The 19,693-nt window shown below is 41.0% G+C and overlaps 1 protein-coding gene across 7 annotated transcripts in view; it reads right to left on the reverse strand.

The window, feature by feature from the left end:
• LOC144935107 (actin-binding LIM protein 1-like) overlaps positions 1-19,693 on the reverse strand; it is a 92,180-nt gene extending 72,487 nt beyond the window's left edge. For 5 of the 7 annotated variants that reach the window (XM_078861515.1, XM_078861511.1, XM_078861510.1 and 2 more), the window contains exons 1-2: positions 1,410-1,639; positions 302-481 (exon numbers count right to left, since the gene is read on the reverse strand). In XM_078861515.1, coding sequence (XP_078717641.1) covers positions 302-481; positions 1,410-1,602 — 373 coding nt within the window. In that variant the 5' untranslated portion in view covers positions 1,603-1,639. Of the gene's footprint in view, positions 1-301; positions 482-1,409; positions 1,640-19,546 lie in introns of those variants that run through there. The other 2 variants (XM_078861513.1, XM_078861514.1) reach the window with 2 other exon arrangements.

The raw sequence follows: 19,693 nt of genomic DNA on the forward strand, positions 1-19,693 counted from the left end.
TTTATTAATGTACTTGTCTGAAAAGTGATCGCACTCGCACCATGCTGGTCCCGCATACTCACATGACACAACAGCCCCCCCCCACCCAAGCTGAATTAATTTCTATTCTATGCAATATTTATGCACAGCTCATGCGTTTGCATTAAACTCAAATGCCAATTTGCATTTAGCTTGGACAGCCAAAACAACTACACTGGAACAATTTCACATACGGTATTAAACGGTATTAAACATTAGCGTCCACGGATTACACAAACAAGCCCTTTCACAATATTTGTATTTGAACTGTGATGCTGCTTACCCTGTAGCTTAGCAAGTGTCGGAGAATCAGATATGCTGTTGTCAACGTGGCCCTGTTCGTCGCCACCAAGGACCGGCCTTGGGGAGTGCTGCTCTTGGTCCGAACGTTGTTCTCCCGGTGACACGGGGAGGCACTCGGCGGAGCTTGCGCTCCTTCGCTCCTCTGCTTTCCTGCTGTGGCCTGACCCGCACAGCCGGCCCAGTGTGTTCATGCTCAGAAAAGACGGCATCCTAAAAACTACTCGCCACTACCAGCCTTTATTAAACAAAAATGTCAGATTAAAAAAACCAATACGGTTATACTGAGAAAGTAAAAAAGAACTCAACTCCAAAAATTATGGTCATCAAATGCTTCGAATCTATCGGAGACCATTAAGTGTGCGGTGGACGTGAATAACTAAATGGCGTAGTGCGTTTCAGAGCCTCTGTCCCTATTACTCAATCTCCTAGCAGAGGCTTATCAGATTAAACAAGGCCATGTTAAGTCAGCTGACATGGCTTTCATTCTAATTCTAGACAGTTATCTGGAATTAGACATTGAACCCTGACTACACGATGTACCTGACCAACTATTCCGGTGGCAACCAAATGCAATAATCGATAAAAGCGATTTGCTATATTATCAGCAAAATTTGTCAACAAAAAAAACAGTGCAATAAGATGCAAATTAACAAGGCGTTAAATAACATCAGTTGCTAAAATCGTAGTCATTTTAAAGAACACATTTCATCCTTAAAAAAACATAATTAATTTGTAGAATGATATAAATGTTCACAGAATTATAAATAACTCTTAATCTAATTTTAATTGTGCTTCCCGTGCAGCTTTGCACTTCACTTACACTGTATATATTGTGCGTTAAACCCAGTAACGACAACTACGTAGGTTCCTTTAGAAAACACACTCATGGCTTTCTCAAGGACAATCCTGTAAACCTTTATTACCGTATAAATGATGCAAAACACATACCCCCAGCTATTGTACAACATTTAGTACTGCAGGGAGGGGGGCAGAAACACTGCGCACTTGCACCTGACAAGTCGAAGCGTAACGCGGCGCAAAAAGGTAAGCGTACAGGTATTTTACTGTGTATGTAATTCAACACGAACCTCCGCAGATGAAGAAGTAAATGAGGAGGACAGCTCCTGCTATGACTGTTGTAATAATAAGAACAAGGTTGTCCAAAGGATCGAACATTTCACAGCATACATTTACCTCTACCCCGCCACCAGCACACCTTTCAGCCAAGCCACTCTGCTTCAACACCGGAAGAAACCTGGCACTCACAACGTAGTACGTCATGCAACCATATAAACAAAGGGGTGTTCTGAAACCCCAGTGAGATCCATCCCACCATAAACCGGTTTTTCATTCAGAAGATACAGTATTCCTTTTTGTGTGCCATCCAGCCAATTCAAGACCAGCCACATTTTCTACTTTTTGTAGACACGCCCAATGGGTTTTAAAGCTGACATGGAAATACCGTAACATCTAAGCAACTTTTTGCGTCATAATTGTGGCGGTGGGCTCGAAATTTACTTGCAGCTAGGTAGAGTACTTGCCTATGGTTCAATCGCCTGGAATGCGGCTTGATCTTGCCAGATCTGGGGACCTGAATCGTTCTTGGATGGGCAACTTCCGAGCCACGACGGGTTGTTAGAGGCAACGTTGTGGGCAGGAGAAGGCAGGGCCACAAAATCCAATATTGTATGCTCCCCGTGCCTTTACCAACCCACACTGAATAGCATTGTGAATTATGGTAAAAAAAACACCCACAACCAGGCACAAGTGTGGGGAGACCTTAATCCAGCAGTGGATTTACAAAAAGTGCTGTTCCACGTACAGTACTGTAATGGAACACGCCTGAAGTAAATACCTGTAATGAGTGTTAATGGCAGCAATAACAAATTAAAATGTGTTAGGCTGGTGGCAGATCGTAGTTGGCAGTGGCTCCAGTGCAAATATTTACTAAATGAAGTCTCCTGTTGTAAGCTTGGGGCATGGGTTCCTCAGGTCCGTGGGTCACCGGTGCAAATTCACCACCTACACATTGGACAGCTCTGCCACTGAGTTCGGTCTACCAAACCTCAAATTACCCTAGTTCTCTGCTGAGGTTACACAAGTCTACTAGTGCATGGTATCAGTAATTCATTTCCTTACTCTCTTAGAAATGTAGTTGGGGGGGGGGTAAGAACAGGCAGAATAAACACTGCCGAGCAAATAAAAGGCAATGAATGATATTACTCAGCAGGGTTGACCACAACATTGTGAGATCCAAACTTCGCACAACCCAACAGTATTGCACAACATGTGTATCGGCCACCGTCAGTGTTTATCACTTGTGGTTGTTTTTTTTCACAATTTCTCAGAGCGATAGGCGCTGATAAACCATGGCCACGTGTTCCTAAAACCACTGATCCCTCTCTTCTATGCCGACTATCTTTATACTATGCAGAAATATTATTTCGCGTAAATGAAATTCATACAACATGTAAATAGTACAAGGATTATGATGACTAATGCATACTTTCTTAGCAGCTTTTTCATGGTATAATGCAACTGTAAAATAAAAAAATAAGCACAAAAAGAGCACTTTGAAGCACTGACACGTTGCCACTTGAGTGACGCTGAAATAAGGGTGGCAAATGTGCTGGAAACAGCCACCAGGGCGATTACATCGGCAGACCCTCGATAAACATGCACAGCATGGCTCCATGACCATTAACGTGACTAACACATCCTCTACAACAACACTGTTACTGGGCCGCCAGTCTTGTGACGCAGAAGGTGAAAATGAGACCCTGAAATACCAGACCCAGTGGCACTGGTGCATTCTACGTACGTCGTGTACTCGCAAGTGCTTATTGCACTACACGAGGAACCGTGCTAACGGAAACGGCGATTGATATCTGAAGCCAGTTTGTAACCCCTCTCCTACACCAATCCACACCACCCAATGTGATAGAATATGGCTTGGGGAGGCTTTCATCCAGCAGAAAAAATACCATATACGGGGGAATACAGTGTTTTATAAAACAGGACACACACTATCGTGGTGCTACGTGGCGGGAGGAAGAGGTCATTGCCGTAAATCCTCTTTTGTACGGTGCTTGCTGTGCCAAAACATCTATTCTCCCCACCTGAATTAACCCTCACTGTTGAGTATGGCGAAATGACCCGCAGGACCTGCATGACAGGGGGGAGGGTCTAATGCAGCAGTGGGTTTGGATGTATTTACAATAGTATGGCTAAATATGATCCTGTCGTGGTTAGGGCCTGATGAATTAAAGTTGAACTCAGAGGACGCAAAGCTCTGCAAGAGAAGTGTCGAAACGGAGGAGGTGGGAGCATTCCGTGTGAGGGGAACACGGGATGGTGGGTAATGGAGAAGACAGCCAAATGGGATTCGATGGGAGACATGACTACTTACTTAACGAGCACGTTCGATACTGCAAAACCAACATACGATATCACAATATTCACATGACCATAACTTTATGGCAGCCATTACCGAGGAATTTACAGTTTATTACACTACACTATATGGTTCATATTCCATCAAAATCAAACACGGATGCCACATACTTTCTGGTCCGAAATAAATCTGGCAAAAAAAGATTTCAACATAAATCGCATAGTGCAATGGGAAATGTTTTTAGCGCAAAAAAAATTACGTTGCCGTGTCCGCAATATTATATTCTCCAAGGAATCCCGAAACTTTGACCAGCCAGATGAAACTAGCCACAACTGCACCAAAATACACATGATCACCATGACTCAGGCCATGACACGTGAGACGGCCACATACTCGAGCTCATTGGGAAGCTTAGCGTCATGTCCTTGGCAAAGTAAGGTCAGACCCTTGGAATGAATGCTAGGGTTCGCATTCTAAAAGCATCAGCAAAGCTCTTGGGACCACGGAATGCCATCACAACCCTCTCTCACGGAGTGCATTTTTATGATTTACTGTTAAAGATTTATAAAAAAAAACGATAACGACTGCTTTAAATTGCAGCCGAAGTTTATTAATAATGGTCGGAACATTTCTTCAGAGTGTTGGCGATAAAGCGACATCTTATTACGTATAAAAAAACCTGGGACTGGGCTCCAGATCGATTGTATTATCCCAGATGTCCATTTTACACTTATCGTGCACTATTTATGCAAAATTGAAAAATGTACTGCATTGGAAAAAGATTACCTCCACTATGTGTATCATCCTACTAATACAGATACATACTGTAATTTAAACGTATCAGAGTTACCGTACGGCAAGTAACTTACAACCATACTGCCTAACCCCACTTCATATTCAGGGAATATTAAATGACTGTCGTGTCATGTACACGGCCCAATATTTTTGTTCAAAAGGACTTCAGGGACCAATCACCTGCGCATAACACACTGGTGTTTCATTTGAAACTTCCTCAATCTGTCCATGTGGACTTAAGCCGTGTATCACCTTACAGTGTATAACAGCAAAGTGGTGCAGTGGAAATACCACCAGCACCGCAGCAATCCACCCCCTACTCTGCCAAGTGCAGTAGTAGCTCTCAAAATATCCCACAGCCACATGTGTTATAGGCTGTCCGACACAGTGCATCAAGAGCCAACTCCGAGCAGTAAAAATAGATATTACCTGCTATCACCATCGTTACCACTAAGAAACATGCTCCCTAACAATAACATGAAATAAAAAGCAATTGCTGGTACGATTATACCTGATTATTGTTACTCTGTCAAGATCAAAAATAAGCTACAGTAATACTCAGACACCCTTTGTTATAGCTAAATACTACAGCAGAACTCATCCGCAGTGATGTGGGCAGGAACATTGCAGATTCTTTAAATGTCATCTTGTCCGTAAATATACTCTACTTGTACGTGAAAATCTGCAGCTAATCACGGATAACAGCAAGAATACGGCTGCGGATCAGTTTGCACGGACCATGCATCTCTTGAGGACTATAGGAGTCGCAAGTAATAGGGTCACGGATAAAAGGAGTTATACTCTACTCGATATGCATAAACATGTAGTGTGTATCAGTGGAGATATGACATTGTGCTATCATTATGGTAAATAGTATTTGTAGGATTTCGATATGGTAAGGAAAGGTACTATATTTCTATGTTTGTGCTTTGTAAGATTCCCTGAACGGTCCCAATATCGAAGCGAATTCATACATTTCTCAACACAAAGCGAGTGCACCGTGTATTGCAGAAAGGCAGCACTGTACAGGATAATGAAATGGAATTGGATGCCCACAAGAGGACACAGTAAGGGCACGTCTTGGGGCACTGAAATAAATTAAATTATGCTGAAACACACAAACCACGGACATCCTTCATTTTGACATTAATCTGCCACGTGCACAGTTTTATTTTGCGAGAGATTCCCATCAGTACTGTATTAATAATCAATTCAGTCTTCAAAATGAAGCACTTTCAGTTGTCGAACTTTAATTACCATTTAGCAGAGAAGTTTCAATAAGATATCCAGCACAAGGTTTAGTGATAGCAATAGGGTACTATACGAAGAGTCGTGGATCATTCCAGCCTTACATTGCACGCATTATGGCATAGTTGGACATCATCGTTACCCCAGGGCAAACGCTATGCATATTTATAAATAACAATGCATATGGATGGACACACCTGTGGGGACATCTTGAAAACACACACATTATGAAGACGCCACCATAACGCTGAAGTGCAGTATGCAATACTGTACAGAGTCCGGGCATGTACATTGTATTTGAGAACGCTACTGCACATACGGTATTTGGTCACTCAACGCTGTACCAAAGAGCCCCACAGAGAGCATGTTGAAATACATGGGGTTGGGTTACTACACACTGACGTGATGGAAAAAAAACTGACCCAAGGACATTAATACAAAACATCTCCCCGTGAAATGTCTTTTGCTGACAAAAAAGCCAAGTAATTAGGAGATCCCCACGGCGCATCTAACAAACTGTTGCCCAATTTAGTTCCAGAGTTTTGTTTTCATACGTTAGTAAGACGTGGTGTCCTTGTGTTGGTACAAAAGCCACAATCTTACGACGGGGAAAATCCTGATGTTTCGTTTGAGATCACAAAAGCAGGAAACTCAAACATAACAAGGCACCAACCGACAATTGTCTTATAGAAAAGGGGGGGGGGGGACTATTATGGGGAAAATGGCTTGACTCTGCCAAAGACTATATGTACCCGTACACTCCATGTGATGTGGTATTTAGCAATACAGCACATATTGCATTTTCTAAAAGTGTTTTTCAATTAACAACATACGCAGAATTCTTGGGACGCTGTGGATTTGAGATGTGCGAAATTATCCGAATGGCATGAGTTTTATTTCAAGCCATGGCTAACAATGCAATTAGTAGCTGGTGATATCTGAACCAGACCTGGGCAGCATCACCATCACCAACCCAAACCTGACCAGCGTGGTAAAGTATGTGCACTGTATTGACAAAGGGCTGTAATTTAAAAAATACTATTTGACAATTTATTTATCCAGAATTGCAAGAATATAAAAGTGTATTATCTAGCTGACTGATATGTGAACAGAATTCATAAAAAGAAAGGTTATTCTCGGGGTTTTTATGCAACTGTCATGCCTTTTGTTCAACCTATAAAATGAAAGACTGCACTGCAATGTATTGTACTGCAATTTTTTATGTTTAGATGTTTGAACGTGGATGGTTTCAAGGCTCACCTGCCCTTCTAATTCTATTTTTTTTATGAAGACACTCAAACATTGTTCCATTCATGCTGTAATGTCTTAATGACAAAAGCATATCATTATTTTGGAGATTTACACTACGATTTTACGACACCTGCATTCACACCCTCATACCTTTCAACCAAATCTCATCCACTTATGAACCTTTTGCACCATTCATGTGCATTCATGCGTGACAGACACATACTGTACAACCAAAATGTACAGCTCACATCCTATATATTTCACTTGGATTGACAATTTCTTTCAAAAGACACCCACACAAAGCTGCCCCATAGTACAAGACCCAGACTGCTTTGCGCAGCTGCAATGTCCCTTCACGCACAGGAGTTGGCAACTGTTCCCAAGACCACTTCGCAAGCTTTTTTTAGATTTTCTTATTCTTTCATGAATACATAAGGCAAAAATGTGCTGGTTAACCTTGAATTACCTTCATATTCAATCACTGCAAGTGCTCTGAACAGTAACGTAATGAAGTACAAGTACTCTTCAGTATTAGTCTCAATATAAAATAGATATACAGTAAAACTTGACATTATTTCGATACATTAACGTTTTAAACATAAAGTACCTTAATATTCACTGAAGAACCTGAAATTTGCCTCTGTAATTGTATAAAAAAATATATATATTTTGACGTGGAGTTTTTCATATATTAATTATGAAATAAAATACAGTTTTACAATTGTTTTTTTACTTTGGAATAGTTACTGTACATATTGGAATAGTTACTATACATATTGGGATAATGTTATATCCACAACTCAAAATCGATTCGTGGGAATGCCTATTACGTGCAGAATTAATTTTATTATCCATGTTTTTTAAATAAATAAATTGCCCAAAAGTGGAGGAATATTTACCCTATTATCCGAGTCTTCCCATGGATAGGAGGAATCACTTAGAAGTGGCAATGAGGATGATGGCACCAATGATGATGATACACTACATATTATTTTCGCATCTTCCATTTATCTGCACTGGACAGCAAACAGGAATAGTTACTCAGTAGTGGTGGTATCCTGGAACCGCCAAATTCTTAATCCTTTTATCCACGCATAACTGCACGGATAAGAATAAAATGTGAGGAAAAATGTGACTAACAGGATCCACGAATGCCACTCCAAACAAGATGGATAAGATGAGTTTCGCCGTATGTGCTTCCATCCAGCTGAGGATCTTTCACTTGTTTTCACAAAAACACCCCTTAAACCATTCCCGAAGAGACAATTGTCAGATGTTTTTACACAATACTAGAGACTACCCTTTTGCCCGTCCAAGGACGACGGGTGTATTTCAGCAAATCTGAAACTTGCAAGCGAAAAGCAGACCGCGACGTGATATTTATTGCATCAATTCGTGTGCAATTTGTAAGGCAGCGGTGACACAGACTTATTTAATTGTAAGGTTATAATCCCTTGGTCATCATGACGTCCTTTTTACTTCTATGTCTCAACAGCGTTACGGAGATCACGTGACGTGAGGCTTCTGCCTTCGTAGTGAGGGTTGTGAGTTGACGTCGAGGAGGGGGGAGGAGGCGCCTCGCCCCCCCCCATGTGGAGTGACGTCACCAGCTAATTAATATTAATGTTGGGGGGGGGTGTCCACTTGGGAAGACGTCACCTCTTCATGATTATTAATGTGGGGCTGCTCAATGTGGAGTGATGTCGTCTGCTCATGATTATTAATGAGGGTGGGGGGTGCTACATGTGGAGTGATGTCACCCGCTCATGATTATTAATGAGGGGATCCATATGGAGGACGTGGAGTGACGTCACGCACAGGTCACACAGACATTCTTGGCTCATTATAGTAGTAAATAGTCCATCAGCAAGTTGCATGTGGTGTGATAAAGAATGGGTACTCCCATCGCTTCCAAGACGTCTGGCTAACGTGCAATAGTGGTTCGGGCAAACATTTATAGGGCTGCACATTTACCTTTTACTGTACAATGCATGTACAGTAAAACCTTGGATTGCAAGTAACTTGGTCTGCGAGTGTTTTGCAAGACGAGCACATTTTTAAAATAAATATTAATTTGATAAACGAGCGAGGTCTTGCAATACGAGTAGCACGTGTATACGCTTTGTCTGCCGAGCGTCACGTGATCACAACTGATATACGAGTGCTTTGATATACGAGTGCTTTGATATACGAGTGCTTTGGATTACAAACACCTTTCCGTAACGAATTATGCTCGCAATCCAAGGTTTTATTGTATTTATAAAAATCCAAGATAAATACATCTAAGCTTGTAAAAGTGTCCAGTATTACTCAATAGCGCCACCTATCTGCAACAGTTACATTTTATAACATACCCAGTGCTGCTGCATCTTATTTCAGTGAGAGTTTCAGTTACAGCAATTCACATCCACACACAATTCTTGTAACGGATTGTGTTTGTTACGTAAAACAGCGTCTATAAAATAAGCAAAATAACAGGTCAATATGACAATGTATACTTAATTTTACTGTAAACTCGGAAGAGGTGAAGTCGGGTAACGTAAACACACAAACTTGTGCCAAGTAGTTGCAATGACACACGGCTTTGTAGCCGTATCCTGTGCGACGGTAATAGTATTCTTTGAATAAGCTGACATTTCCGAACAAAGATGGTCTCTATTCACGTGAATCAAACTAATGTAGAGTGAAATACAGACCTGCAATGAAAAATATGAGAAAAAGCAAGCGTATAAGTGCTCGTATCCATCCATGACGTTTATGATGTGTGCATGGTCTGAGAAAACTCATTATCTGCGGCTCTTTTCTGCCTATTATCCAAGATTGTTTGCTGTTTTTCCCCTCCTCTGTAGATTTTTTAGCGGATAAGAGTCACCACACGGTGTAGTAGTCTGAGCTTATTACCCACAATTATGCAGCTATTTTTTCCCCGAAAGATAAGTGGAGTAGATTTGCACATACTGTGTAACATCATGGATAATAGGATGTGCGATGTGCATCCCCCACATCACCGTAGTTAAAAGAGTCCTAACGTACTGCTGTTATTAAGAAGGCAACTGCACAACCAATGGTGTTCGCAGAAATGCACAATACAGTACTAAACACAGAACCTTAAGAACATCATCCAAGCTCGAAAACACCTGGACAAGTTAAGCACAGCAGGACAACATCATGAAAGCTTAAGCCGACTTTAAACAGCACAACGGAGGTACAGCAGCAGTCCCGATAAACATAAAGGCTGTACAAAAATAATGTTTTTAAGCACAATTAAGTTGAAATAACACCACAAAAAAAGTTTCAATTTCAGTGGTGTCAATACAAAAACAAGTTTAATTAAATTTTTATTCAAGTAAATTTAACGCTACAATCTACATAGTAAATGGAAAACATAATACATACTGCATGGACCGCAATATTAATTGTGCTAAATCTGTTCTGCATCGCACATAAATACTATATATATCCCGTACTCATCCCCGGAGAATGAATTTGGTTGTCATGGTGGAATGAACCACTATAAGTAATTTATACCCACAATTACCAAAAGAGGGTGCTGTATAACGCAATGAAACATGCGGTACAGCTCTGCTGTACGTGTAACTATGTACAAAGTCACAAGCTCCCTTTCCAAAAGAACATTTCTCACAAACGCATGACTGACATTGTCACTCATCAGCAAATAGCACAAACTATGATCTTTCCACACTGCGTCATGCATTTTTTCACAGGTTAAACAACAAAAAACCAGACAGAACATGGACTGGATAACCCCCCACCCACCACTAAAGCAGCAAGCAGGCTTTACATTGAAATGTTCATTCGTTGACCTTTCGTCCTCATAGCTGACTGTTAGTCAACATTGACAATGTAATTTAAAGCCCAGCGTGGTTAGAGCTTCTCTGAAAACGAAACAAACCGGCTACCCAAAACAACCGTGCTAAGGTATAAATCTGTGTTGGCAAGCTTCCACGACAGGAAATATCAGTACGTGTATCTTCGTAAATTGTATAAGTGTTGATCCATTTGAAATCCGTCCGTAACGTATTGTGTTATAGCAATGCGAAATATGGAAATAACGTGGCAAATGCAGTGCTAATTCAATGAAGACCAAATACTCTGAAGTATGTACACAACACAAACACCACCGATCGTCTGAATCGTAAAACGTGAGATCAAACATAAGGGTAGAAGAATATTTAATGAATGTCTAAACGCTTCGCTAAAAGTATCAAAAGGTAAAGTGGGTAAACATGTATTTGGCAATCATACAAAACATGCTCAATTAATAATGCAGTCAGGCTCCAAGGAATCTGGGATAGAGGTTCAGTTACGAACAGAGATACCAGCAAGACCTAGTCCATCTCTGATTGCAATGCATAATTGAATTATTCATGTTCATTCTATGCCAGTAAATGTTCATACATTAAAATCCAAAGAACACCACGGAAACATTTGGAATGGTTTAGCCTGGAATTTTTCATGAAATAATTCACCATAAAAGTAGACATTTTTTCAAACGGTGAGCCAAAAAATATATAGTAAACAATGGTACATCTGCAGAATCCAGCTGCAGTGCATTATGTGTTTATTGGCAAGGAAATTCGAATTTCCATATAAGAATAACGCACGAATAGAAAGGCCGTCCTGCAATAAAAATTATTAACCCTCTCGTGACTGAATTATTAAAATAACATGCTGATTTTAGGAGTGAAAAGGAGTATTACCCCAAATGTGTTGAGAATGTTTAATATAATTTCATGGAACCTATGATATAAATTATAGTACATAAATAATGAGAGGGTTACATTATTTACATTTTAATTGAAAAGGTTCGTGTGTTTTTGACAAATGCTATTCAGGTCCCAGTGGTGTCATTGGATAGAATGACGTGGAAGTCCTACCAATTGATGCTGAAGCCATCCAATCAATGACAGTGAACCCTCTAATGGCGTGGGCCAATTACTCTGAAATTAAATGACATATGGCTGAATTAAGTCCCTCTCATTTCCATAAACCTAGTGACACCCTTTTTATGTGCTCCAGGAAGGTTCTTTTAAATAGTTAGGTTCATAAGGTCACGAGTCAAAGTTTAACCACGAGCTTCCACGAATAAACAAACTAAAGAATTCCAAGCTGGCATCCAGTTGTGCAGATGGTGAAACATGAGGTGCTATGGTCATGCATTGTAAACTCAAACAAGGAGTAGTTCTTCTGAATGTCGTACTGCATAAAGCAATATGCTCAGGAAAACACAATGTACAGGACACTGTACATTATTTTTGAAACTTAATTACTCTAACTTAATTCCAATACTTAATTACCCAAGCTAAGCAATTGCATTACTATACATTCTGCTGAAGTTATGCATTTCCAGAAGGCTGTGGAGCCAATGTGTTGTGCAAAAATACTTCTTTATATATTTTATGTGAAGAGACATATGAAGGACAAATGTTAAGTATATTGATGGGTACATGCACAAGCTCACGGGTGCCAACGTCTGGCTTTCTAAGTTGAATATTGGAGTGATATCTGAACTGGTTCTAAGCCCTCTCCTTCACCAACCTGCACTGACCACTTTGGTTAAGTACGGTCAAACAACCCCATGACCCACACAGCATGGGAGGTTTTCATCATGCTATAGACTGACAAATATCTGTAGATATGTATAGCAAACAATCAACTTTTCCGAAGGGAAAGAACATTTCTAGGCAAAAAATTACCAAGACAAAGAAATTGCCATCTAAGTCAAGGACTTGTATTTGGATGCTATTCTACAAAGAGCCAAAAAGCTTTCCATAGGTCCCAGACACAAACACTGCAGTATCACATAAAAAATACACCCCAACAGCAAAACGTTAACTACAATTAAAGAGGCATTTTAATGTTAGCTCGTAAAGTAACTGGATAAGTATGCTGAATTACAAACACATTTACAGTTTTACAACTAAATAGTGCATCTATGATTGTGTTGATGTAAACATGAATACAATTTTTGTTTACAAAAAAACTACAGCAAAAACAGTCTACTACAGAATATATTAAAAACATACTTAAGAATTAGTTGGTTACTTTTCTATAATTTATTTCATTTCACAAACAACAAAAATAGCTAAATAAGTTTGATAATTACTTGCTTCCTAAAAACAACCATTCTGGTCAGCGGTCATCATACAAAGACGGGCTAATTAAAAACAGCATCACGACTCCGGTACCTTGCATTGTGTCAGCTGGCTTTGCGTTAATGCCCTCTTTGGCATCCCATTAGGAGATAAGACGAAAGCCCTGTCCATCAAACCCCGAGAGTGAGCGGTGGCATCTCTCACACCGGCACACAAATGCAGTGGCCCCTATTAGGATTTCACCATCGCTCTCCTATGCAGGGGCACTGTATGACAGAACCGCACCTTTTCTGTGGCTGGTGTGGCTGTGGAAGAGACCATTTTTCACGAGCAGCCAGGGGGCCCTACCACTTTTGATGTTAGCCGACATTTAACCAAGAGCCTACCATGAAGACAGGCTTTGTGTTGTGGACGCAGACACTTGATCTACATTTGCATATGAATGTTTTAGGACATTTTAACATCTCATTTTGAGTTATGTCAAAAAGTAGATCTTACACATTGAATGTAAAGGCTCTACCAAGCCTAGAACGTGGAGTGATGTTCATTATATAACAGCACCTTGTACACATCATGCATAATTTGTAAATAGCGAAAAATGTATTTATGAATATGTATCATGCTAAATTTGACATTCACATTACGAACTTGAATAATCGCATTCCCACGGGCTAATAGATGGAACAGCAGTGTTGCAAAAACAGCCATCACCCAAAACAAACTGAATATAATGGATCACTATGCTGCTTTGTTTGGTGGATTAGTCCAGATTACACAGGCTCGCTATTGTAGAGGACACAGTCATCTTTTAATGTTCATACAATGACCGCTGGGTTCCTAATGCCTACGGGAAAGATGACATGGCAAAATGTCACATTTGTGTGTTGCCTGCAGCTTTGTTAGTTGATAGCACAACACAAGGGCATCTCAGTCATCCACCTGATCATATTCCCCAGGTTAAATTTACACCAACAATTCAAAGTCAATGCAGATGGAGATTAGGTAGACCCTTTGATAAATTAATATACTACCTGCCAGATCTACTGAGCTCAAACATGGGATGGTACAAGTCTAGGCAGTTGAGACAGGAGAAAGCAAGACATTTGGAAGATCAAGGGCATGTGGGGGTTGTAGTGCGTGGGGGTTGATGGCTTGGTGCTTTGAGAGGAGTGGAGTCGGAATTACAGCTGCTTTCATTTACACGCTGCCCATAAAGGTATCATCCATTATTAATAAGACAGAAGATTGAGCTTAGTTTATACAACTATACACGCTTGGTATTGTGAATTTTTAACAAATGAGTTATCACTCTAACCCACCCATGTCTGTTGGCGACAAACATCGTATCTAGATTTTAGAGTCCCAGGTGCTTGCCAACATCTCAGGTGTGATTGTTTGGAATGCTTCTGATACAGACACCCTGTATATTTGCTTAGGAATTAACTGGACATAATGTGTCAATCAGAGCCGCTGTATTCAAAGAGATTACTTTCTTGCCTCAACTGACCCACAGTTTGAATCCCAATCTGGTGCTGTGTAATATAAACAATAGAAGGCAAAGGTGCAGAGAATACAATATAGACATGCTGGATACATGTTTATGGCCAAGAGGGAAACTCATAATAACAATAAGTGTGTTTACGAGACTAAAGTAATAATTGTGTTTGTAAATATATTTCTTAATAGGTTTTCGCAGTTGTGCCGTATAAATTATCCGATGTGTTTTTGGGTTTTACCGCCTGTTGTCCAGCATAACGTTTGACGTTTTTCTCCGTGTTTTGGGAGCTTCTTCAGGAACAGAAGCACATTGGAAAAAAAAATGTTGGACATCATGTCGAACAAAACTCAGTGCAACCCAAAAACACATCAGAGTTGCTGGTAAATGTTCAGGCGCACAGCATGAGTTAAACATAATCTAATAACCACAGCTACGGTGTTAACATTCAGCGGTTCAACATTCGAGCAGAAGGGTTAACCTCAATTGTCAGAGATTAGGTGGCGAAGGTGTAAAGTTGGAAAACCGCATGAAATTGTGCGCATTTAAAATATATATTTTGCATTACAACTCGCGTGAGAACACGGCCGATTGGCCCAAAACAACGAACATTCCGCAGTGCTTGAGATTCAGCACCACCGTGCAGCACTGCGCACATCCCAAGCAAGGAATCCCAGACATGACACGGCAGTGTGAGCCGTGACGTCAGTGAAACGGGTCTCCCTCTACCCACGATGTCACCTTGATGTGCTCAGTCTCAAATACACATGTATTTAGTTTGTATTTACACCATAACGCAGCTGCAGCATCAACTGATCTTGAACGTTTTCTATCCTACCTGTATGCGTTTAACTCGGGAGTAGTATTTGAACAAATACGAGCTTGTTTTTATGAATGTTTGAGTGCACGACCAGAGTATGCAAGTAATTATGTTCGTAAAATTACAAAGTATAAGTATTACATGGCCTAAACGTATGCACTTATGACCAAGTCAGCGTGGATGTGCTCAGTCTTGACAAATCTCAGACGCCAAGCAAGGTTGTGATAGTGCTTTGATGGGTGTCACATGGGCTGCTGCAAAACCAGCTCCGACAGAGGACGGCTGCTTGTGATGTGGCCAAAACGTTGTGATAATTTTATTATGTTTTATTTTTATTATTTTATTATTCCCTTCTACGTGACTTTACCGAAAGATCCAAGAATATGAATCCCTGCAGTCACGAAAGCTTTAAATCGAAATCATTGTTGTACTATACCATGCTCCACATTTATGCACCCCGCTTACACCAAAACTGTTCAGCATGGTGAAGTATGGGTCAAACACCACAACCTACACAGCATTGTCAGGCCGTCATCAAAAGGCCTGCACATGTACAAACCCATGCAGTATTACAATTATGACATTTCCACAAACGTTTAGCAACGTTGCTTTGTTGTATGATTGGGAGACTTTAGCTTGTTCATTGAAAACGTGTAAAAAGCACTTACAGTATTACCGTAGGCCAATGTACAATTTGCCCACCAGCATGCATTTCTTTCCACATACTGTAGTTGTCATGACAAACACAATGGCATGCTATGTGAATCACATAGCATGCATATTACACACGGTGCATGAGCATCGTCGTGCAGCCAAGCAAGTGAAAAAAAGATCACAAAGTATGAAAGAATGCAGAATGGTGACATTTCCCACGTTACATAATTGTTTACAATTGGCTTGGACCAGCTTCAATTTAATTACACTGCTTACTTTTTGTCTCAATGAGCTTTCACCTGGGACCCAAGCAGCTGAGTTACATGAACTTTCTCAAGCATCACTATACCTGCAACTGGTGCCTTCAAGGTTAAGCAATCACTAAACCATATTTATGATTGACGCTTCTGAGTTATGACATTATAGGGGCTTAAATGTCTTTAGAGATTAATTAAATAGATGGACAGTTGACTTCAGTAATTGGCAAATTAAAGGCAAAGACGTTTTAAAAATGGGATTTAAATGCACGAAAAAACTCGCTATTTTAACTGAAACTATAGCCCCTATTACTCGTGCATTTGTAAAAGGTCCTTTACATTTTTCCTACTAAGTACCACCAGGTGAGACAGAATTGGTTTGCGAACAAAAGTACGGGATTTGCTACAGCGTAGGTTTTCACGGTTATGCTGTATCGCTTTTTCTAATCCATTTCACGTTGTACCACAAGTGTTGTTCGCTACAATGCCTGACGTTTTGCTTCACGTGCTGGGAGCTTCTTCAGAAACTTTCTGGAGAGCTTCAATTCCTGTAAAGACTTCCAACACGTGGAGCAAACACGTAGGACATCACCCCGAACAACACACGGTACAACCAGAACGCACATCGGAGAGCATTCAAATTATTCAGCTGTGGACCAGCTCATCGTATTTACATTGTTTTCCTTTGTAAACAATGAAAAGGCACTTGACTTCTGGATATTGATGCAGTCATTAAAGCTCTCACAACGCAAGGCCATTTAGAATATAAAAACCACAACCCAATTAACAATGGAACAGCTACATTGAGAGTGCATGGACAAGTACCATTAAACGCAGTATTAGGAGACTCAGAAAAGGAGACAGGAGACATTAAAATGTTTTTTTTCTTCTGAAAATATAGCCATTGCAGATTAGCCATAGCGCCATTGCAGATTTGCTGTTTATATAATTTAGTCAGTATAACACAAAATTGCACTTAACTGCAGGAAATGATAGATATTTATTTTTAAGAGATACGAACAAATTTCATCAGTGTGTATTATCCATGATATAATATATGGATCCAAAACATGGACATAAAAAAATGAACAAATGAGAACGCACAAAGAAGCGTGAATAGATGCATGCTTGGAATGACACTGCCAGACAAGAGACATTTGCGTATATAGAACAAATGAACCTTATGGCGGGACCATGGGGTCCTGAATAAACATAAGTCAAAATCGTCATTAATAAATACATTTTTGGCGACTCCGTCCCACCGCGCACATAAACGGCGCGGATCACTTTGTTGTCATGTCACGCCCAAGTGCAACAGCGAGGACGAATGCGCAGAAGAAACAAAACTTTGAAACTTTGATTATCGCATCGTGTAGAGCTCGTCGAGAGGAATGGATTGCCGTGTCGTTCGCCTTCAACAGACATAAAATCACGTCGCAACGCAGTTTATGCGAGAGCCGGGGGCTTATGGGACCCCGGGGTCCCGCCATAAGGTTTATATGCAAATTAGATATATTGACAGCTCATAAAAGTGGGCTTTGGGGCCGTCCATAAATGACGTCACGCGATTTTGGACGATTTTTGACCCCCCCCCCATTTCGTCACACGGCGTCATAAAAAGTCAGACCCCCCTCAACTATGACGTCACAAAGCTCTGCCCCCCCCCTCCCTCCAAAAAAAACATGCTTCAAATCGCTTTAAACTATTGTAATCGTAGTGCGTATTTAATGTGGCGCTGCACTCTGATGTTGTAGGAGAAAACATTTATTAAAAAGTATATTTTAATTAAGTAGAACGTGTCGTCTATATTTATTTAAAGTTGCGCATTATGATGTGACGTCACATTTCTCAAACCCCCCACCCCCCTCGTCACACATCGTCACAAACACCTGACCCCCTCCCCCCTAGGTGTGTGACGTCATTTATGGACAGCCCCTTTGGCAGGACTCGTCGCTGTCAATAATGGTGACCGGTGGTCGATACTAATGACGGAGTGGCAGCCCAAATGAGAGAACGCGCCTAAGAAAGCGTCTATGATGGGAGATGGAGTGATGAAATCATCTCGTGTACAAGAACTCCATAGGCTGTCGCAGCAGCAGACCGGGAGAGATAGCCCACGGCTTGGAGAGGGCCCTTCATTCAGCAGTGGATGTACATCACTGCTGATGATGGTGATGCTGTTCATGCTGTTTATCCTGTTTCACAGCACTCCTCTGTTCCACAGCACAAATAAGGCATTAGGTTGCATGTTGGCCAGACAAATAAGGATGAGATCATTGAGAACAGAGAATGTTGCGTGACAGCCTGCAACTGAGAAAAAGGACTCCAAACAATGTTTACTCTGAATAAATAGTGTATCTATGTGCAGAATTGTCCACAATGGGCACATCAACACAGGGAACCATCTATGGTGCAGATTTTTCAAACGCACAGCACTAACAGGAGAAACTCCTCTTATCCGTGACCCTCTTCGCCGCAAAACATTTTATCAAGGAGAGCTGTAGGATTCGAGAAAACTCCAATTATCCACGGATATATTCTTCGTATTATCCGTAACTAACTACCGCTTTTTTCATCCTGAATTGCGAAGCGGTTATCGTTCGTGAATGTGTTCGCCGATAAGTTGAATATGAAATTCATCCCATTATCCGTGGTCTATGTTTGCGGATAAATGGAGCAAATTCGCGGATAATAGGATCGGTGTTGATCGTCCCCCATATCACCATCCATTGTTTTAAATAATTAACATCCCGTGTTCTCAGACTTAATCCACATCAACAATACACTACACGCTCACGATACAATCGCCATCATCATCATCATCACCCATTGTCAATCCACTGGGTGGATTGGTTGAAAACCCTTAGCATTCAAAACCTGTATGGGTGTTTTCACATCTTTGCCGTACCAAAAGGAGGCTAGAAGAAGCCACACACTGCTGGATGAACACAATATACACACACACACAAAAACAAAGTGTCACGGGTACAAGCGAAACACCAGTCGGAAGTCATCACGCCGAGCCGGTTGCAATTACTGGCGCGTGTGCGAATATGCAATGCGGAGATTGCTCCGAGTACCATCATCCATTCTCCAAACTCGTGCCACTAAAAACACACACATCATCATCATCATCGCACGTTTTTAAACAAAGCCACGTAAGCTCACGAACGCAAAATAGAAGGAGATGCTCACCGATGGTGCTCATGGTCAGGCGACGTTGTGTGTCTTTCCGGAACACGTGCGGTGGGGAACGCTTCTTCTTCTTCGTCGCTTTGCTGGGCTCTGAGCCTGTGACTGTCGTAGCCTGCGAATCCGTCCTTGGCGCTGCGTTTGTCGCAC

This window comes from Lampetra fluviatilis, chromosome 12, assembly GCF_964198595.1.
Source record: "Lampetra fluviatilis chromosome 12, kcLamFluv1.1, whole genome shotgun sequence".
Taxonomy (NCBI): domain Eukaryota; kingdom Metazoa; phylum Chordata; class Hyperoartia; order Petromyzontiformes; family Petromyzontidae; genus Lampetra; species Lampetra fluviatilis.